The sequence below is a fragment of the Callithrix jacchus genome, chromosome 1 (assembly GCF_049354715.1).
Source record: "Callithrix jacchus isolate 240 chromosome 1, calJac240_pri, whole genome shotgun sequence".
In the NCBI taxonomy this organism is placed as follows: domain Eukaryota; kingdom Metazoa; phylum Chordata; class Mammalia; order Primates; family Cebidae; genus Callithrix; species Callithrix jacchus.
In genome coordinates, this window is record NC_133502.1 from 218,860,646 (window position 1) to 218,881,566 (window position 20,921).

The 20,921-nt window shown below is 63.2% G+C and overlaps 1 protein-coding gene across 7 annotated transcripts in view; it reads right to left on the reverse strand.

Annotated features, from left to right (window-relative positions):
• The window catches only part of PLXNB2 (plexin B2), a 32,056-nt gene that overhangs the window by 7,214 nt on the left and 3,921 nt on the right, over nt 1-20,921 (reverse strand). Inside the window, exons 1-22 of one of the 7 annotated variants that reach the window (XM_078344112.1) lie at nt 17,825-17,875; nt 12,093-12,145; nt 7,482-8,568; nt 6,986-7,168; nt 6,769-6,897; nt 5,966-6,066; nt 5,691-5,817; nt 5,147-5,300; nt 4,364-4,478; nt 4,173-4,281; nt 3,989-4,090; nt 3,316-3,408; nt 2,851-2,932; nt 2,515-2,672; nt 2,289-2,437; nt 2,031-2,139; nt 1,744-1,880; nt 1,410-1,580; nt 848-977; nt 512-739; nt 229-405; nt 23-162 (exon numbers count right to left, since the gene is read on the reverse strand). In XM_078344112.1, coding sequence (XP_078200238.1) covers nt 23-162; nt 229-405; nt 512-739; nt 848-977; nt 1,410-1,580; nt 1,744-1,880; nt 2,031-2,139; nt 2,289-2,437; nt 2,515-2,672; nt 2,851-2,932; nt 3,316-3,408; nt 3,989-4,090; nt 4,173-4,281; nt 4,364-4,478; nt 5,147-5,300; nt 5,691-5,817; nt 5,966-6,066; nt 6,769-6,897; nt 6,986-7,168; nt 7,482-8,552 — 3,665 coding nt within the window. In that variant the 5' untranslated portion in view covers nt 8,553-8,568; nt 12,093-12,145; nt 17,825-17,875. Of the gene's footprint in view, nt 1-22; nt 163-228; nt 406-511; nt 740-847; nt 978-1,409; nt 1,581-1,743; nt 1,881-2,030; nt 2,140-2,288; nt 2,438-2,514; nt 2,673-2,850; nt 2,933-3,315; nt 3,409-3,988; nt 4,091-4,172; nt 4,282-4,363; nt 4,479-5,146; nt 5,301-5,690; nt 5,818-5,965; nt 6,067-6,768; nt 6,898-6,985; nt 7,169-7,481; nt 8,569-12,092; nt 12,146-17,451; nt 17,650-17,824; nt 17,876-20,921 lie in introns of those variants that run through there. The other 6 variants (XM_078344118.1, XM_035274188.3, XM_035274190.3 and 3 more) reach the window with 6 other exon arrangements.

Genomic DNA, 20,921 nt, shown 5'->3' on the forward strand with positions numbered 1-20,921 from the left:
CACAGCCACGGGGCAGGCTCACCAGTAACAGTAGACAGACACGGCAATGACGACCACCATGGGCACGATGACCAGCGGCAGGATGAGGCTGAGCGGCACATCACTCACACGCGTGTCGTACTCCACACGGCCCAGCACCCACTCTCGAGAGCCGAACTTCACCTGTGTGGGGGGCCAGGTTCAGCTGGGTCCCGAGGGGGCACCCCCCGCCCACCCGCACTCACGCACAATGAACTCAGGCAGGTTGTGGGTGGTGTCTCGCTTCTGCCGCCGCTTGGGCGGGGGCTGCACCTCCGGGGGCTCGCAGTACAGGTCGGTCTCCGTCAGCGTCTTCATGGTGCAGCGCTCGGCACCCACAAACGCCTCGGCTTCCTGCAGCGTCATTGCCTTGTTCAGGTTGGTGCCCTGGGGAGCGGGCAGAGGTCAGGGTGAGCAGGAGGGAAACGGGGACACGGCCCAGCTCAGCCCAGACCCCAGCAGGACCCAGTCCCTGTGGCTGCGGCATCCTCACCCGGGCATGGATAAGCTTGTTGACCTGCTTCTTGACGCCACCTGTGAAGTTCTCAAAGGTGGGGTCAGGCACATACTCAAAGGCCCCAGCCTCTGTCCTGAGCAGTGCACGGTGCCCGTCCATCTCTATCAGCGCCGTGAGGTTGTAGGCCTCGGGCTCCTCGGGGACAGCCGGAGACAGGAAGACCACCTTGGTGTCATTGTGGAGCACGTAGTCCGTGCCCACCACCTGCAGGCAAGTCCCGGCCATCAGACCACGGGTGCAAGCCCCGCCCTTCCCGGGCACGTCCCCATTGGCTAGCGCCAGAGCTGAGCCCCAGCCTGCACCAGGACTGACCGTCATGGGCTGCAGGGATTCGGCCTCCCGTGGAGGCTGCCAGGACTGCAGGGGCTCTGCGATGACCACCATGGCGAACCTCTGGATCAGGCTGAAGCCCTGACCCGTGACGTTGATGCTTCGGCCACCACTGGGGAGGGGAGTGCCTCTGTGGGCTCAGCTGGCAGGGGTGGTCCCTGCAGGCGCTGCCCTCCCATCCCCACCCACCCTGGCTCAGGCCACGCAGGGCTTCCAGGTGCACGTGTGGGTCTGGGTGGGCAAAGGGGCAACACGATGGGCCGTGCTGAGCTCGAGATTGTGCCACAAGTGGGCAGGGGGGCACGCGGGGCCTGGTGAACATAGAGTCTGAGGTGTGCCCGTCTGGTTTCTAGGAGGAAGCGGATCTGGGGTGCAGTGGGGTTTTCAGGAGGCCTCCTCCCACTGTGCAGACCAGCCCCACCACATTCCTTTCAGTGAAGTCAGCCGAGAGCACAGAAGAGGAAGCTGGGTGTGTGGGTGTGGGGAGCAGAGGGTAGCTCCCCTCCTCCCCACAGGGGACGAAGGGGCGGGGCACCAGCCTCACCTGGCAAAGCTTCGCAGTGGCTCAAAGGCTCGCAGTACTGGGTTTTCACGGTAGGTGAAGATGATGCCGGGGCTGGGCACAGGGGAGCCCCCGTAGGAGACCTCCAGGGGCATCTGGCCCCGTGTCGCCTGGGGGCCGGTGACACACTGGAGCTGCGCCCCAAACTTCGTCCTGGGGGAGGGAGGGTGCTGGTCTGCGTCAACCCCCTCCCCCGACCAACCCCAGCCCGACCAGGCTGGCCTCGCCATCTCCTCCACCACGCAGGTCTCAGTAAGTGCCCCCCTCCATACCCAGGGCCAGAGCCAACCAGACAGCAGCTGGCGGTGACACCCACACTTTACACGGGATGCCGCTGAGGGTCACCCGAACGTCCTCCTGGGAGCCTGTGTCCAGGTGGGTGCCGTGGATAGTCAGCATGGTGCCACCCGCCTGCGGTCCCTCCTGCGGCTCCACACTGAGAGGCTGGGGCTGCTAAAAGAGCCGCAGGGGCACTCGGGTGAATACGAGGCTCAGGACACCCTCAGTCCTGGGCTGGATAATAACGCTGGTGGGAAGGCGGGGGGCAGAGCCCTCTTCCGGGTTTAGCAGCTACAGGACAGGTCCCCAAAGCCAGGCACTCACTTGGAAGGTGAACTGGACGTCGGGAGGTGAACGACCGAGTTTCCCGAGGACATCCACCTCGACACCCCCAGTTAAGGGCGCCTCTGCAGCCTCGATCACACACACAATCCTGGCGGATGACAGGCAGGGTGTCCCAGGCCCTCCCTGATCCACCCGCTTCCTGACACTCTCACTCCTCAGCCTCTACACACACCCAGTCACCCAGAACCCCGGCATGGGTTTTGACCCAGCTGAAGGGGCCCAGGGCCGTCCACTTACCGGGTGGACACGGAGTAACCTTCTGGCTGAAAGGTGCAGTTCCGGCCAGCCACAGAGATCCTCTGGATGTCCTCTGCTCGGACACCCAAATTGGACCCCAGGATGGTGACACGGATGCCCCCGCCCAGGGGGCCCGTCTCAGGGTGGATCTGAAACCACAGAGCCAGGTGAGCAGGGGCTTGGGCCAGGCGCATAGGTGGCGTGGGCCAGGCTTCAAGGGGCTCACCCTGGTGATGACGGGTGGTGGGCACTCGGAGGTGGCATTGCAGAGGGCCTCGTACACGCACCTGCTCTGACCCCCACACCACGCACACTTGTAGGTGGGGTGAGCGGCCCGGCACAGGCTGCAGTCGCTTCGGCCAAAGGAGCAGTTGTAGAGAGTCACTGCGGGGAGAGCAGCAGTCAATGGCTACCCCAAGCCTGCCCGCCCCCACCTGCTCCCCACTGCCCCTGCCCACCCCCCGCCTGCTCCCCACTCAGCCCGCCTGTCCCCCTACCCATCCCCCTACCTATCCCCCACCCCATGCCCTGCTCCCTTCCCGTCCCCTGCCCGTGGCCCCACCGTGAAGCTTGCTGTCGATATTCTTGCTGTAGGACTTGACATACAGATGCAGGGGCAGCGTCTCATTGGCATCGTGGGACAGCTGGGGGACACGCAGGGACACACTGCACTTCCTGCCCCCACAGAGGGGTGTAGGGAAGGGGTCACAAGGACAACCACCCCATGGTCACTGGGTCCCTTCCAAGCCAAGGGCAGCAAGAGAGGCCTTCAGGTGGGGGCAGTTCAGGATCTCCAAAGGTGGGGGCAGTTCAGGATCTCCAAAGATGCTGCTCTATGCCACTCTGTCCCCAAGGAGGGAGAGGGAAGAGGGGCTTCCCCAGCAGGGCAGGGCATGGCAAGCCCCTGGCTGGGCTCTGGTCCCAGGAGTCTCCCTGCCGCCCCTCCCTTCACACTCCTGGAGGTGACCCCCACCCCATCTGGGGCCCTGGGGTCCAGCGGTTGAGCCGGCCTGCCCTGGAGCTGTACCTTTGGGGTCCGAAAGATGAAGGTCCCCGATTCCTGCATCCTCACTGGCTCCTCGAACTTGAGTAGGTCACTGCCCACATGCAGGGAGGAGCCCTGCAGACCATCCCATCAGGACCCTGGGCAGGCAGCCCACCCGTCCTGCCACAAAGCCTTGGCACCCCAGCCCTCCTCAGCGCCTACAGTGTGGGAGCCCTATCCCTGCCCCATACGTGCCTGCCCCTCTTTGATGCTCCCATGCCAGCTGACCCTGCAGCCCCTCCTGAGCCCAACCACCTGTGTCTGCAGTCCCAGGGGTACCTACACCACATGTCCACACCTGAGGGCATCGCCTGGCCCACCTGGCATTGCTGCCCCCACTGCTCCCTCCTTGGGAGGCTGCGCTGGCCCCTCAGCCTCCACGCACCTGCCTCCTTCACTGCCTCCACTCAGGCCCCTCCAAAGGCCCCCATGTGCTCCCTCCTGGCCTCTGCCCCTATATAACCTGTGCTTTCTATCTCATGTCGGGGCCCCAAGCCGGGGGTGGGGGGCATAGAGGAAGCTCAGGCTCCGCACCCACCCATCAGCACCAGCCCGCTGGGGGGGACCCGGGGGAGCTCAGGCTCCCCCCACCATCAGCCTGCTTCAGCCTCCCTCCACACCCTCACCCACCGGCCACCGCCCCCCACTTCCGCACCTTCACAGTGTCCAGGTTCTTGCCCTGGAAGGTCACGTCTGTCTCATGGTTCACGGGGATCACCAGGGGGCTGGGGTCCAGGAACTGGGGGCAGCTGTCCTCCTGGGACAGCAAGGTGGGTCAGGTACTGCCTGGCCACAGAAGGGCAGCCGGGCCCTGAATGGTCCCCCCCGAGGCCCCTCACCATGTGGGCGCGGATGATGCCATCCTCGGGATTGGGTGATGCCTCCCGGCACTCGTGGTAGCGCAGGTCCCACTGGCAGGTCCAGCGGTTGCTCACACAGGAGATGCACCTTCGTCCAGAGAGGACTGTGAGCAGGGCGGGGGTGGGTGGGCGGTTGGGGGTGGGTGGGGCTGAGAGCAGGCAACACTCACGGCAGGTTCTCTTCCAGGCTCATGGCTTTGCGGCAGTCGTAGAAGGGGTACTGGTAGGACGTGAGAAAGATGTTGCCTTGTCTGAGGAGGAGCTGGATGGTCACAGCCACATGGTCTACGGACAGCAGAGGGGGCGGCATCAGGTGGCGGCTGCTGAGCTGAGGGCAGGCTAGGCCTCCTCTGGGGAGGGGCCTGAGGTAGAAACCCCTGGTCTTTGGGTGGGGCGCTCCTGCTGTGCTCGGCCTGGCCACCTGCTATCAGATCTCAGCTCGGGTGTCAGGCCCAGTGCGGGGCTCGCCTTGCTCCCCAGGGCCCGGGTTGCTTTCGTACCCTCTGTTCCCACAGGGGACAGTAGCTCCTGCCAGGTCCCTGCCCGCGTCACTGCATGGCCCCACTGCCCCCAAACTCAGGGGACATGGGCACGGTGCCTGCCCTGGCCCACATGTGGGCCCTGCAGCCTCTGGAAATGGTCCCACTGTCTCAGGCTAGACAAGGCAGGGAGGGGTGAGGGGCATCTGCCCAGATGACAAGGCCTGGCACCTGGCACCCGGATGCCGCTCTGGACACGATGAGGGAGCAGGCTGGGGGACCTCCTGTCCCTCCAAGTCACCCTCGAGGCGGGCCTGGAGGGCGTGGCTTCAGACAGCCTGGGGGACCCAGAACCTCCCCCATAGGCACAGCAACCCCACCACATGCACCCAGGGACCGGCAGAGGCGAGAGCCCATGTGCGCAGAGCTCCGTGTGCAGGAGTGACTGGGAAGGGGGCTCAGAAGGCGCCTCACCCTGGCCTGGCGGCGTGACGGGGATGCTATTTGGGGAGTTGCAGATGACGGTGTTGCCCTCCACGCGGGCGGGGTGCGGTGACGAGTCCCCAAAGAGGCACAGCAACTCATCCTCCTCACTCAGGGCAGGAAGGGGGCTGACAGTCAGCTGCACCTGAGGGAGGGACCATGAGGCTCACACCGGGACCACTGAGTCCGGTCCACCCACTTGCCAGTGAGTGACGTCTGCGTGTCTGGCTTCGTAACAAGCCTGAGGTGTCCGAGGCTTTCGAGCCTCCAGAGGAGCCTCCAGAACCCAACTCCACGTCTTCCAAAACAGGCCCCTACGTGGTCACCCCAGCAACAGGGCCTGCATCTACCCTGGATAGAGGCAAGCCCACCTCTACTCACAGGGGTCCAGGGGGCCAGTGGAGGGCAGGCCTCCATCCCTAAGGTTCAGTGCCCAAAGCCCGGGCGGGGGAGAGGTGGGCCCTCCGCTGACTGTCCCAACAGCTCCCAGCCTGGGGGAGCCCCCACCTGGCCCATCCTCAGCTCCACCACGTACCTCCCCCTGGGCCCGCCGGCTCATGTTCTGTGGCTGGGCACTGGTGATGGCAACACAGGACTTGCTCCGGCTCCACAGCCAGTGGCTGGCCTCCTCGGCCCGTGGGCACTCAGCCTTCCGGGTGCATCTGCAGGGGCAGGGGGCAGCCTCAGCATTAGGACCCCTCAGCCCAAGTGGGGTTTTGCTCTCCCACGACAGTGCAGTGTGCCCCCCGACCCAGGCCACGACCCTCCAGTATCCCAGAGGCAGCTGTGTCCCGAGCCCCGGGCGCTCACCTGCCCTCGACGACACACCAGCCGCAGTACGGGTCCTGCGAGTCGCGGCACTGGGTGCAGGTCAGGTAGCTCAGGCACTCCTGCACCGGGAACCGGAATACCTGGGGCAGCGGGGCCGTAAGTGGGACCACAGCAGACACAGCATGGTCCTCTCATGCACCGCAGATGCCCCCAGAGAGCCAGCTTGACCCAGCTTCGTCCTGGGGCCTCGAAAGCCTCGGACACCTCAGGCTTGTTACGAAACACTTCTGGCTCTGCATGGCCATGGTTGGTGTCCCTGCCAGGCCCAGGACCCGATGGGCGCCCAGGGAAGCCTGGAGGTCTTGGCTGTGGTGTCTCCCTGGGGCAACGTCAGTCCTCTGCACTGGCTCCCTCTGAGGGGTCCTCCTAGGGCCAGCCTAAGGGGCTCCTGCACCAACTCCCCCGTAAGCTTGGGGCCCAGACCCGTGTCCCCCACCGACTGAGCTCACAGAAGCTGTGTAGGGCCCCTCCTCTCATCCACCCTCAGAAACACCCCCCAGACACCAACGAGGCCCTTCCATCAGGACGGGGCAAAGGTGGGGCCAGAGGGACAGATGTGGTGGAGACACAGGACAGACAGAAAGAGCAGCAGAAACGGGGTAGCGTTAGAGACACAGGATGGAGACACTGTCCAGGAACCCACGCAGCCAAAGAAGAAAAGGCCTGGCCCAGCTCTGCAGCGCCCCATCCTCCTCCGGCCCCTAGGCCTGTCATAAAGGCCTGGGGTGCAACGACTGGGCACACTTGGCCTGGAGTGACCTCCGGGGCTGCGTGGGGCTCACCTTGTCCTGGGTCATGGCGTACAGGACGGCCAGGTCTCCAGACAGCACCAGGTCATTCTTGACTCTCTTGTTGATCTCCACAAGGACAGAGTCGTACTCGGAGGAGGTGCCGTTTGAGGCGAGGTACACCTGTGTGCGGGACAGCAGGCCGGTGAGGGCAGGGGCCTTGTGCACTGACGGGCCCTCCAGAGCCTCCCTGCCCCAGCCCGGGCCAAACCTTGAGGATCCGGCCGTCAGAGGTACCCAGAAAAGCAACAGTGTGGTTGTTCTCCGTGGTGACCGTCACGGCCGTCAGGTTCAGGCCCCCACGCTGCAGCACGGCTGTGGCTGTGAGCCCGTCGCGGCTGCCCAGAGGGTAGGGCAGGTGTTCCGAGCCACACAGGAAGTTCTGACTGGAGCCCTGCGGACCGCCACGTGTCAATGGCAGGCAGACCCTTGCCCTAGAGGGCCTTCCCCACTTGGGCTCCAAGACAGGCCAGGTCCTTCCCTTCCCTCAGGCTTCACAAGGCCCCACACACACCCCCAGAACAGGGCCCCCATGGCAGGGAGACCTGCCATGCTCACTGCTGTGTTCCCTAGTCCCTGGAACGGGCCTGGGACTGGCGCCGGCATGAATGTCCTAGCCTCGCACCCTTCCCGGCAGGCTAGGACACAAAAATCCACACGTGGACGCCTGAGGCCTGCGCCCTGCGAGGACACACGGAAGCCCGTACCGGTGAGTGGCCGCCGCACTCGATCTCGCCGTGGAAGGGCTTGTAGAAGATGTCCCTGGCTACATCCCGGGTGCTCGTGTAGCAGGTGTTTCGGTTGGCCTCCATCTTGTCGTGTACCTCATCCAGCGGGAACAGGCAGAGGCCCGCACCGGGGCCCCCAGGGCTCCGGGCATCCCTGCTGAAGACGGCATACAGCACCCTGCCAGAGCCAGGCGCGGCCACGGAGGCGGCCAGGCAGGTGCCAAAGGTGGCGGCCTTGGGGTCGGGGTCCTGGCACTGCAGGTCCATCTCCAGGTAGGAGTAGTAGTTGGGGTCCTGTCTGCACATGCGGGCCAGCAGCGTGCGGTTCCGGGCCGGGTGCTTGTCCTGCTGGTTGAACACAAAGAAAACGTAGGGGCCGTCCTCGAAGGCGGCCACAAACTGCTGCGTGTTGGTGGACAGGTAGCCAGCCTTGTAGGTGGCGTGGTCCGTGTAGGCTTCGAACGCCTCCCTGCTGTCAGTCCGGTCCAGCAGCCGGGTGCTCACGATTATGCCGTTGTCATGTGGCCCGTTGCCTTTGCCCACAAACAGCACACGGTCACCGCCGGGGCCGGTGGAGCTCACAAGCCCCACCGTGGCCACGCCCTCATCATTGCTGGCCACGAAAGACTTCTCGCCACTGCTGTCTTCGTAGAACAGGCGCTCGGAGATGTTGCTCAGGCTGCGCAGGGCGCAGATGCCCTTGAAGAGGCTGCCACACTCCACCAGGCGCTTCCGGGGAGGGTCGAGCAGCAGCAGCTGGTTGACGTTGTCGGTCATCTCTGCTTCGTGGCACTGGCTGGACTCGATGGGCGGTGTGCACTTCTTGTTGTCCAGGGCCGGGCCTGTGGACACCTGCTGCTCCAGCTGCAGCCTGGCATCCAGCTGGTAGAGGGTGTTCACTGCCCCCACGTACACCACGCCCGAGGCCTCATCCACAGCCAGGTGGTTCAGCTCTTTCTCGCTGCGGAAGAAGTCTGGTTTGCGGGGCCGCAGGCTGGCACCCGCGCCCAGCAGGCCCAGCAGGGTCAGGGCCCAGAGCTGCAGTGCCATTGCCCCCCCCGGCACCCTGTAGGAAGAGAGAAGGGTCAGGGGAGCCCCGGCCCAGAAGACCCACCAACAAATCCCTCTCCAGTCCCTGCCCCAAACATCAGAACATGGGACAGAGAGAGTCAGAGAGTCACAAATCAAGGAACCCAGAGCTTTGCCCCTTCCTGCTTCACAACCCGCCATCCTCAAGGTCTCACTGGAGACCATTTTCCTGCCCTCCTCAGCTCCACCCTGACCGACCACTGGGCCCAAGGCACTGCCACCACCCACGCCAGGATCCCTCCTGTAGGTGCTCAAACCACCGGCAGGAGTCGATGCCCCCAGAAACGCTCTCAGGGGCTCACACACATACCCCCCCGCCTGTGACTCCAAGGAGCTCCAGGGGCTCACACACATGCCCCCGGCCTGTGACTCCAAGGAGCTCCAGGGGCTCACACACATGCCCCCGGCCTGTGACTCCAAGGAGCTCTCAGGGGCTCACACATATGCCCCCCGAACTGTGACTCCAAGGAGATCCAGGGGCTCACACACATGTCCCCCAAACTGTGACTGCAAGGAGCTCCAGGTGATGGGGAGGCACTGGCCTCAGCACACAGGCCCAGGCTGACAGACATATCCCTGGTTGTGTGAACAGGTAGACCACATGTGGGGCAGAGGTGAAGTATATGAGAAACCAGAGACTCAGGTGAGAGTGAGGGGTGCACCGTGCAGAACCTCAGATGTGGGCTCAGGGGAAGCTAGAAGAGGATCTGGGGAGCCATGAGCAGCTCCAAATCCACCAGGTATCAGAGGGAGAGGCCCCCATATCTGTGGGCTGGACAGGCCTCATCCACATTTGTGTGTGTAACCGAGCATGTGTCCATGTGAGGTCCCGGTCTGTGCCTGTAGATGAGGGGGATGTGTGACTGGGGCTGGAGGACGATCTAAGGCCGCACAGGTGGACCCAGGACATGCATGGTCCTCCCTCCTTCCTCCGCTACCCAACTCAGGTGCATCTTGGGGGCTCAGACACAAGTGGCAGACAGGACCTTTCTGCCTCTGAGCTCTCCCCTTCAGGGTGGTCTGTCCCTCTCACGCTAGGGACCCTGCTCCATCAGGGCCAGAGTTCCCTATATCACCCTCCCCTGCCAGTGTCCCCTCCTCATGCCCCCAACCACCCCCAATCCCAGACCCTGAGTACACCAGTGCTGGGAGCACCCAGGTGTCCAGGGAAGCCATCAAGTGGGTCCAGCCCCGATGGCAGAGGGTCATGATGGACAGAGGCCCGGGCCTCCAGAGGGACTGCCACACCCTCTCAGGCCACCTCAGATGTCACCTGCCTGCATATGCTCAACCCCTCGAAAGACAATCCTCTTTCTCACAGCCTATTTGAAAGTTTTAAGTGCAGAAAGAACAAGCCACAAGATGCAAATGTTTCCACATTCCTGTGTCTGACGAGCAGGCTGAGTCACGTCAGCCTTGTGACCCATTTCTCAGATGAAGAAACTGAGGCACGGAGGGCAACTTGCCCAAGGCCAGGCTGTGGATATGGGTGGGGCTGGGATTCTGACCTGTGGTGGGAGCAGCTTGGCCAATGATCACTGTGCTTTTCCAACCTTTTGACACTGGCAACCCCACCCCCCCGGACTGGCCTCTGTCCTCCCAGGAGGGCAGGGACGCCCCACTCTGCTGCTCTGTAGCCAGGGGAGATGTTTCTCCAGAGCCTTGGCTTTGGGTGAAGCTATATTTACTGGCACAGCTGCCCTCCACTTCCCTGTGGCACCACCCATTCTGATTACCCGCATGCTTCCAAGACACAACCAACCGATAACATCCGAGCCACCCCAGGACCGGCATGGGTGAGACCGTCCTGCACTGGCCCCCCTGCTCCCTGCACTGAGAATTCGGTGTTCAGCAGTTGCCCAGCCCCTGAAGCCCCCTGCCCAAGCCCTGGAGCCCCCAGGTGCCCACGAGCACAGCAGCGGCTGGGAGGTGACCACCCACAGTTTAGGGAGTCCCTGGCCGCTTGGTGATGGCAGAGAGGCCTTGTAGGGCCAGGGGATCGCAGGCTTCACGAGGATACGGGTGATCAGCCAGAAGACTCTGGCTTTAGTGAGAGACAGGAAGATTCTACAAGCCCCTGGGGACCACTGGGAGGGTAGGATCCTGGAGGAGGAGGTTCTATGCCCAGCTCAGCCCGGCTCAGCAGCCTGTCTAGGGAGAGGAGAGGATGGCGCAGGAGCCCCAGGCCTCCAGAAGAGACCTAGAGGCTACAGCCACAGCGGAATGCCCTCCCAGGGAGCAGCAGGCCCGGCTCTAAGGCCCCCCAAACCCTGCCGCCTCGCCCCAGCTGCCCCTGCCTTCTAAGCGCACACAGCGGCGCCCGCGGGGGCAGGCAATGTCCAGGCCCCTCAGCCCGCGCCCAGGCCCGCTGCCCTCCCCTCCTGGCCCCGCTCATCCGGCCCCGCTCCTCGGGGCCGGGCGCAGCTCCGGGAACGAATGGAATGCGTCGCGGCTGGGAGGGAGCGCCGGGGCGGCGCGGGGGCGGCGCGTGGGCGGGGCCCGCGGTCCCCTCGGATCTGGCCGGGACCGCGGTGGGGCAGCCTGGGGAACTCTTCGGCGTCCCCGCTACCCATCCCAGGAAAAGCAATGACTCTGGGCTCGTACCGGCCACCCCTACCCATCCCAGCGAACTTCCACCCAGGGAAGGCACTCGCCCACCGGCCAGGACTGCAGGAGCTGCGGTGCAGGAAGAAGCCTGCTGTTCCCGCAGGCAGCTGGCAGACCCTAAGAGCTCAATAACCACCACTGGGAATGCCTCCCTCTGCCGTGCTCCCAGGCCTTCCAGGGTGGCAGGCACATCTGGGGGTGACACCCACAGGTGGCAGCTGCCTTCCGGTTCCTGGACAAACAAGGCCTCAGGTGACCTGCCCAGGCCCAGGAGCAAAGGGCAACCCACCGGACCAGCAGCAAAGCTTCGTCTGGGCAGGAGGTGCCAGGCACAGCCAGCTTTGCTTCCTGCTGCCTGTGTTCCTGGAACAGGAGGGAGGGCGGGCAGCAAGCAGTTCCTGTTTTGAAGCCCTCCTGGGACCCCCACTTACAGGGCTGGTGGGGATTTCCTCTGGCCCTCTGGTGCCTTCCTTCTGGCTGAAGCTCAGAGGGGCACTTTCAAGAGGCCACACCAACTCTGGCTGTGGCTGGCCCACGAGGCACCGCCCCTCACCACACCCCCAATGCCTGAATTCCCGGCGCTAATTCCCAGAACTGGGTGCCCCAGTCTCACTGCAGAGCTCACACCACCTGAGCAAAAGCTTGGCCTCAGAACCTGGGGGGCCTCACAGTGGCTCTGTGTGCAGGGAAGCTCGCCGCTCGCTCCTACCCCTGCCCTCTGTTAATCCAGGCCAGGCCAGGCCATGGAGGGGCTGCAGAGGGATAGCTATGGTCGAAACCTGGCTGGGCAGAGCCTCGCAAACACCACATGGCAGTTCCAGCTACCTCCACCCTCCCTGTCCACATAGCCCCAGCCACCCACAGCCTTTCCCAGGCGGGGTGCAGCCCCCTCACCAAGGCTCCAGTGGTCCGGCTCAGTCTCTGCTCCAGGCCAGCATCGAGATTCTCTAGGAGGCAAAGGAGATGGTGGTCACAAGAGGAGCCTGGCCTGCTGTGGAGCCCCCAAACCTGTCCCATGCTGGCAGGGGTTGGGGGAAGAAACAGCCCACAGGACCCCATCTGGCCTTTGCCTTCTCCCTCTGGCCACCTGCATGGCCCCTCCCTCAGCCCTGAGACACCTCCAGGGCTCCCGGCACTCCTCTCTGCCAGGGACTTCTTTTCAGTTTAAGTCCGTTGACACCATCTGCCCATGTTTAAACTAGGTATAGCTCTATTACATTGCTTAAAGTAAACTTTCTGAAAAAAAGTTGCTTTCTGAAAAATATGCATACCCATGACCCTGAAATTTCACTGACTAGCTTGGGCAAGTCAGTGTGACCTTGGGCAAGTCACTTAACTTCTCTGTGCCTCATTCCTCATCTGTGGAATGGAAATAGTAACACTGAGCTACCCAGGGGTCTGTAAGGACTATATGAATCCATTCACAAAAAGCTTCAGAGTGTTACACTGTAGCACTCAGCAATGCTTGCTATTGTATCTATCTTCCCTTCTGGATAAACACCCACTATACCCACAGCCAGGCACAGACCCAGGGTGCTTCTCAGCATGGTTGGTTTTAGTGAAAATTTGGCAGCCACCCAGCATCCCACCAGAGACCACTGTGGAAAACTACAGGTATTTGCAAGCAGGTGGGTCTCTGCTGACTCTGATGGGGAAGTCTGGGGTGCAGGGTCCAGCCCCAGCCATCTCTGAGAGGCTCCAGAAACCCTCAAATTGAAAATAGTGGTGAACTCTGGGAGCAAGGAGGAGGCCACTGCGCTCCCACCCAGGCCAGAGAGTCTGTCTCAAAACACACACACACACACCACAACAAAAAAGCTTAAAGCCGGGTGTGGTGGTGCAGCCTGAAGTCCCAGGTACTCAGGAGGCTGACAGGACAAGACCCGGACTCTAAGTAACCTGGGCCAGGCATGGTGGCTCATGCCTATTAATCCCAGCACTTTGGGAGGTCGAGGCGGGCGGATCGCCTGAGTTCCCAGTGAACAGAGAACACGCCATTGCACTCCAGCATGGGCAACAGAGCAAAACTCCGTATCTCAGAAAAAAAAGAAGGTGGGCTCCACTCTGCCTCGGGACGTGACTCTCCAGGCCACCCCACAACCAAGGTTCTGCTGAATCCTGCTCGGGCCCCAGAGTCCACTCGCAGCCTGGCTAGGTTGGGTGCCAGCAAAGCGCCTCCTCCCACAGGACCAGGCCCGGCTCTCCTCCTCCCCCGCTGCCGGGATCCTCCTGTGTCCTGTGCGGAGGCACCCAGGGTTGGACCTGCGGTGACACTGGCAGGGGGGAGGCAGGAAGAGAGGTGAGCACCACAGCTGTGCATGGACTGTGACACCATGCTGCACAGGTAAGGGCTGACCTGGCCTATGGGCTGGGGAGCATGGGGTTTTGCAGGGAGAGGGTGTCCTTTTGACCTGAGACTCAACAGTGCCTTTGTGAAAGGGCCAAAAGCCTGCTCCTCTGGCAAACTCAGAAACCAAAGCACAGGGCACCTCTGGGTCTTGCTGGGAGGATGTGGCCTCCTGAGATAGCTGGGACCTGTCGGGACTGGAGCCTCAGCTGCTGAAGGAGGTGGCAGTGATAGTGGTGGCACGGTGACCCCAGACCTGCCACCCTGAAGGAACCCCATGCTGGCCTGTGTGCCCCTGTGCCCATTCCCTCAGCCTCCTGCAGCCCTAAACTTCTCCCAGCAGCACACGGCCAAGGCCCAGCCTCCACCGGCCCAGGCCCCAGGGTGGGGGGATCAGCCAAGGTCAGGGGAGGCTGGCCTCCTTCCAGCCCACCCCGGAACTCCCGCCAAGGACCTGCCCCAAGTGATCAATGCACTCAGAAAGCCAGAGGCAGGACCCACACGCCACTCTCCTGGAGGGGGCTTCCTACTGTCCTCTTCCCTGGCTCTCACAGTGGAGGAAGGTCAGGGATTCCCCCTCCCAGAGAATAATACCTGGACCCCTCCCACCCTCGATGGGACTCTTCCTGGCCCATTCTACCTCCTCTACCTGGCCACAGGCTTCTCCCACCTTCACCCATCCGGCCCCCCAACACTCTGCCAGGCTCCGTCTCTTGCTCACAGGATTCCCACTTAGCTACCCCAGAAAAAGGAGTTTCTTCCTTGGGAGGCTGTGGTCACCCCCGATGCGGCTGCACAGAGCTGGGGCCTCAGGGCCTGAACTCAGGAGCCAGACCTTTGCATTCACATCCCAGCTCTGCCATGTTCTAGCTGGGTCAAGTGGACCATTCAGAAAGCTGCTCTGGGCCGGGCACAGTGGCTCACGCCTGTAATCTCAGCACTTTGGGAGGTTGAGGCGGGCGGATCACAAGGTCAAGAGATCGAGACCATCCTGGCAAACATAGTGAAACCCTGTCTCTACTAGAATATAAAAATTAGCTGGGGCGTCTGTAGTCCCAGCTACTTGGGAGGCCAAGGAAAGAGAATCGCTTGAACCCGGGAGGCGGAGGTTGCAGTGAGCCGAGATTGCGCCACTGCACTCCAGCCTGGCAACAGAGTGAGACTCTGCTGGTCTCAAAAAAAAAAAAAAAAGAAAAAGAAAAAAGAAAGCTGCTCTGTGGCTCAGTTTCCCCATGTGTAGCCTGGGGGTCATAATGGTGCCCACTTCAGAGGGCTGCCTTGAGGTTGAGTGGGTGTGGAAACTTTTACAGTTGTGCCTGCTCAGAGAAGGCACCCAGGGAACACTGCCTCACGACGTTCCCACGTCCACGTTCACTGTGCTCCCGGGAAAGCTCCCGCCCATCCTTCAGAACACCCAGACACCCTCCCTGACCCAGCCCCTGAGGGACTGGCCTTGCTCTGTGGTCTATGGTCTTCACCAAGAGGCCCTGCCCGCCCCCCCAACCCAGCAAGTCCAAACATTGGATCTGGCAGCTTGCCAAGCTCCAAGAGCCTGGAAGGCGTGGAGAGCCCAAAAGCACATCTGCCCCCGTAGGCCCTCCCCAGACCTCCAAGAGAGCGGAGGAGGGTCTCCTCCCCCAAACCTCCTCCTCCAATGGGGGAGAGGGCAGCCCAGGGATGCTGGACCTCCCCCTATGCCCCAGGCAGCCTGGGGAGAAGCAGGAGCCGCTTGCTGGCTGGGCACCTGTGGCTCTTTCTTGGGTCCTTCTTTTTCTGACCAGCAGCCCCCAGGCCCCTTGCACCGACTGAGTCTGGTCACCACCCCTCCCACCAGGTAAAGGTAAACAAGAGGCATCTAAGGGGGAAGGACAGAGCCCTACTCCAGATGAGGCCAAGAGTGGAGGCTGCCAGGTCCTCCAGCTCCTGCCAGCCTTGGTTCTGAGACCACCTCAAGTCTTGGCTGCACTGGGAGAGGGTTCTGGGGGGGGCTAAAATTGGGGGTTCTCTGCCTTTCAGCATTTTCAAGCAAACACAGGCTGAGCCATTCTTTTCTTTTCTTTCCTTTGAGATGGAGTCTCGCTCTGTTGCCCAGGCTGGAGTGCAGTGGTGCAACCTCGGCTCACTGCAACCTCCACCTCCCGGGTTCAGGTGATTCTCCCAAATCGCTGGGATTACAGGTGCGTGCACCACACCCAGCTAACTTTCTGTATTTTTAGTAGAGACAGGGTTTCACCGTTAGCCAGGCTGGCCTCAATCTCCTGACCTCGTGATCCGCCCTCTCAGCCTCCCAAAGTGCTGGGATTACAGCCTACTGCACTGCCCGGCCTGAACCATTCTTAATGCTAAAATCAGTGGGCCGGGCGCGGTGGCTCACGCCTATAATCCCAGCACTTTGGGAGGCCGAGGCGGGTGGATCACGAGGTCAAGAGATCGAGACCATCCTGGTCAACATGGTGAAACCCCATCTCTAATAAAAATACAAAAATTAGCTGGGCATGGTGGTGCATGCCTGTAATCCCAGCTACTCAGGAGTCTGAGGCAGGAGAATTGCTTGAACCCGGGAGGCGGAGGTTGCAGTGAGCCGAGATAGTGCCACTGCACTCCAGTCTGGGTAACAACGGCGAAACTCATCTCAAAAAAAAAAAAAAACACCACAAAGCAGTCAGGCCCAGTGGAGGAGGGGCCCAGCTTGGGAGCTGCTCTTGGCCAGGCCAGGCTGTGGGCTCTAAGAGGTGAAACAGAGAGGGTAGGGACCAGAGGAGGGGGCAGAGGAGGTGCCTGGGCTGGCCAAATCTGAGATGGGGACCGGGCACCAGCAGCCATGGAGAACAGGGTAGCTCAGGCCCAGACCTAGGAGGACTGGAGTGGGTTGCATGAACACAACCCCCCACCCCTGGGTGGAGTAGGCAGGGGTGCTAGGGCTGTGCAGCCCTCCAGGGGTCAAAGCACTGGGGTGGGCACAGGCCCTGCACTGGGGTCCTCAGCCAGGGGGTGGTGGAGGAGGCAGCCTTGGATAAAGTGGGCGATTCGCTGCCAGGAGCACAGGCCAAGGCGGTCTGAGAGTGGCTGTCCCGGAACCGGGGGGTGGAGGGCGCGGGGGGGCGGGGAGAAGCGTCACGGAGAAGCCAGGGAGCCCCCCCCAGCCCCTGCAGCCAGCAGCCTGGGGGCCGGGCCAATGCTAGCGACACACGCAAATCTGCAATTAGCCCTGAGCGCTAAACAAATCAGAGGAAACAAAACAGTCGCGCCGGCGAATCCCAGCCTCCGCTGTTTTCAAAACAAGCGGGAGGGGGGCGCAAAGGGACGGGGGTCGGGGGGCGCAAAGGGGCGGGGGTCGGATCCTCAAGGACCCCGGCCGTGCCTCCCCACGGCACAGCGCCCATGGGCAGACGCGGGGAGGGACAGGCCCGAGAGCGCGCGGGGAGACCCAGCGACGGCGAGCCCGGCAGTCCAGCGCCCATCCCCACCCTCCAGTGACCCGGGTCAGAGTTCAGCCCAGTGACGGGGAGAAGAGGGGAGAGGGGGGCGGCTCCCCGGAGCCAACGGGGCGGGAAGGGTCGTCTCCTGGGTGAGTCTGTCCGGTACCCGGCCCGGTACCAGGCCAGACCCAAAGGCGGGCACCCCGGCCTGTGCGGACCGCCCTGGCCTGGTTCCTCCCAGACAGACCGAGGTGGCACAACCCCTCCCCCGGCGCCGGCGCCGCCAGACTCCCCGGAGGGCGCAGAACGGTTGCCTGGGAGCCAGGCGCAAAGCGCACCCGGGGCCAGGAAGCGCCGGTGCTAGGCCCAGTAGTCCTCCGCGCCGCCCACCGCCCCCCCGCGACCGGAGATCTGCGGCCACCGCCCGGGCCCTCCCGGGGACTCCGGCGCCGCGCCCGCCCCTCCGCCCAGCGCCCCAGGTGCGCACCTGCAGGGAGCACGTGGCCGCCTCCGGGACGAACTTCACCAGGCCCGGGGACCCAGGACCCGCGGGCGAGTGGGAGCCTGACCCGAGTAACAGTGACGGCGGCGGCGCAGTCACAGGAGTACAGGAGACGGCGTCCCCGCGGAGCGCTCACCTGGCGTCAGGCACATCAGAGCGCGCGGCCGGCTGGGACAAAAGTCCGCCGGGCCTGGGAAGGGGAGCGGGGAGCTGCTCCGCCCGGCTGACTGTGGCTCCGCCCGTGCCCCAGGGTAGGTCTCCAGGCTCGGCCCCTCCCGGCCCAGCTGCCAAGTATGCACGACCCTGCCCGCAGCAGCCTCCCGCAGGACTCGCGACCTGAGGTCAAGGCCAGACTCACCCGGGGCAAAGGCCGAGCGCTCGCGGCACAACCCGACCTAGGAGCTGGGATGGGGCGGGGCGGGGCTCCAGGGACAGACTGATAATGTGGCCTGGGCCTTGCGTCAGCGCCTAGAGCGGTTCCCGCAGGACTCTGGGCGAGAACCCCTCCTAGGTGGAGGTGGTCTCACTCCCTCCTTGCCAGCCTGGATTCCAGGGGCTGGGCTCCTTCCTTTGGGGCCAGCCTCCCTGCAGTCTGGGCTCCAGTCTGGGCTCCCAGTCCCAGCAGTAAGTAACCCTGGCTGGTGGCAGCAATGGGGTCACCAGCCGAGGATCCTGAGGTGTACCCCAAGAAGCCCCAGCTCCTCCAGTCTCCCTGTCACCTGCTTCAGACGAGATGGCCACAGCCCCCGGGTCCACCTCCTGAGGCGCCCAGGCCACCAGGTACCGAGGGCCTTTGTTTCTAGCCCTGGCCCTCAGGCACTGCCTGAGCTCACCTGGTCATGCCCAAGGGGCCTGCCCCAGCCCCATCCCTGCCTGTGCGTCAAGCGAAGCCCCTGTGTATCATCCCTTGTGTATCGAAGGTCCTTAGCCTGGGGCCCAGGGCTGCCCTCCCAAGCCACACACAGTTTTGGGGACCTCCTCGGCCTCCCCTCTGACCACGGCCCACTGGGGCATCTGGAGAATGGTCCTCCCCAGCCCTCAGACAAGAGGTAGGACCCGGCTGGCTATGGCACCCTGTCCCCACACCCACCAGGCCTAAAACCATCTCTCTCCTCAACCACCCCTTTTGGGGTCCCAGCCCCCATCCTGTCCAGCTTGGACACAGTTGCAGCCCCACTTTCCCCATACAGCAGTCCTTTGGGTCAGAAAGCTGGGCAGTGCAATGAATCCACCGACGTCCCTGTGCTCCCTGAAGACCTCCTGAGGGAGGGGCGGGCACTGCCAGGCACTCAGGGCACACACATGAGGCCAGTGGCCACTGCAGCAGGAACCACCAGGTCAGGATGTGTGGTCTGATGGCCCAGCCACAGAAGGACTCCCATGGGATTCTGGGGCTCGGTGACCCAGAGCCTCTCTTGCACAGAGACCTCCCAGCCCACTGGTGCCCATGCCCGCCCACTAGTACCCATCCCCACCTGCAGGCTCTCCTCTGAGTGGCCCCATGCATCTCCCCTTTTCCAGATCAACCCTGCAGCAGCCAGCTCCTCAAAGACCAGGTCCTGCCTGGATGCAGCTGGCCGAGGACCAGACCCGCCCACAGCAGGGGCTTCTCACCCCCCCCTCGGGTGGGCAAGAGGGGCAGACGGGTGAGGCCCCAGCCAGTGAGCAGCAAGCAAGGCCTGTAATCTCCCCGTCAGCCTGTCAGCGCCTCAGCACTCACCCCAGCCCTGCCTCTCCCATCACCGATGAACCCCACAATTAGCTTGGGGCACCTCGCCAAGCCTGTGTGCCAGACACCACTTGCACACATGGACCACGCAAGTGCAGACACACACGGCTGGGTGCTGCTGGAAGAGCCCTGCCAACAGGGGTCTCACCCAACACCCATAACTCATCCCCAGGACAAAGAGCCTGGGATAGGTGCCTCAGCGGGGACACCTGGGCTGAGAGGAGCTGTGGGTAGCTGGGATCCTGGCAATGAGGCTTTCATAACCGGGCATGCCTGGAGCCAGCCCTAAGGGAGGGGCCATGTGTGGCATGGGGTGGGGGGGTGGGAAGGGCAGTCTCAGCAGAGGAGAGGGGCTGCATCTGCCCTGGATGAGTTAGGGGCTGGCAAGGCACAGGGTGCTGGGCAGCATCTGGGTGCTGGGTAGCATCTGGGTCCAGGCAGAAGGTAAGGCAGCCCAGAATGTGGGCTGGGCCCCACAGGGGCAAACACTCAGGGCTTTGGGAGGGCAGAGGGACCGGGATTTCCCAATGAGGAAATGCCCAGCTCAGAGTGGGGGCAGGACAGTGAGCGGAAGGAGATACTCGTGGCTGGAGCTTTGTGGAGAGGTGGGTGGGGTCTCCCTGCAAGGTAACAGGGTCTCCCTGGAGACCTGGGGGACGAGCCCCCTGCTCCACAAGGGGGCTTGCTCTGTTCATGATGGAGCTGAGGACTTCAAATCCCCCAGGGCCTGGTCAAGAGTCACTGGGACCCTGTCTAGATGTGGAACTGGGAGACTCTCCAGTGAGCTTTGCAGGGCCTGGGCGGCCTGTCTGGGGTGCCCTGCCTTCCCACCCTTCTCCCTAACATCCTTTTCTCTGTCCAGAGGTCCCTCAGGGTGGTCACCAAATCAGGCACAGTGCCAAGATGGGAGTGGGGAGGCCAAGCCCCTCAGCTCCCCTGGCCAGTCTCTGAGGCTGAGGGAGTGGTGGGGGCCATGCTGGAGTCCCTCCCTCCCACCACCTGCCCCTTGCCCCTGTCAACTGCTGGCTCCACTTAAAATAGCTTCTCCCCCTTGCTGGTGGGAGGGAGGCCCTGGTGTCCAGCCGGTAGGCTGGAGCAGGGCTGGGCCCGGGGCCTGGGCTCAGCAGTGTCCTGTGCCCTCCACCTCCTCCAAAGCAGGCCCCAGCTCTGGAAACAGCTGGCAGAGCTGGGATACACGGAGTCCTCACCTCCTGCTGGTTCTGAAACCCTCATCTTCGTGGCTGGGTCCTGAAAGACTTGGGTCACCCCCAAGCCCCCGTCATCCCACCAAGCTGTGGCCTCCAAGTCACATATGCCCAGGCCTCCCTTGCCCCCCCCCCAGGACAGACCCCCGGTGCTCCGTGTCTGGGCTGTCCTCAGAGCCCCAGAACTCACCTAGGTTCAGAGCCAGAGCCCAGCTGAGGACAAAGCATGGGCCCCAGGCAGGTGCAGTGACAATCACAGAGCACCCTCCTACCACAGCCACCTACAAGGCCACATACAAAGAGGGGGCTCCCTCTTTGGACAAGCAGGACGGGGGGAATGCTCCTCCTCTGAGAAGCCCTCAAAACTGCATGGAAAGAGTGGACAGTGTCCCCAGCTGCCAATCTGACAGGTGGCCCAATCTGTCACTGAGCAGGGGACATGCTGAGCAGGGGCCCCAGACCAGAGCAGGAGGCCACCTGGGAAGAGAGTCCCAGCTACAGGAGCAGACGCCCTTGCCACA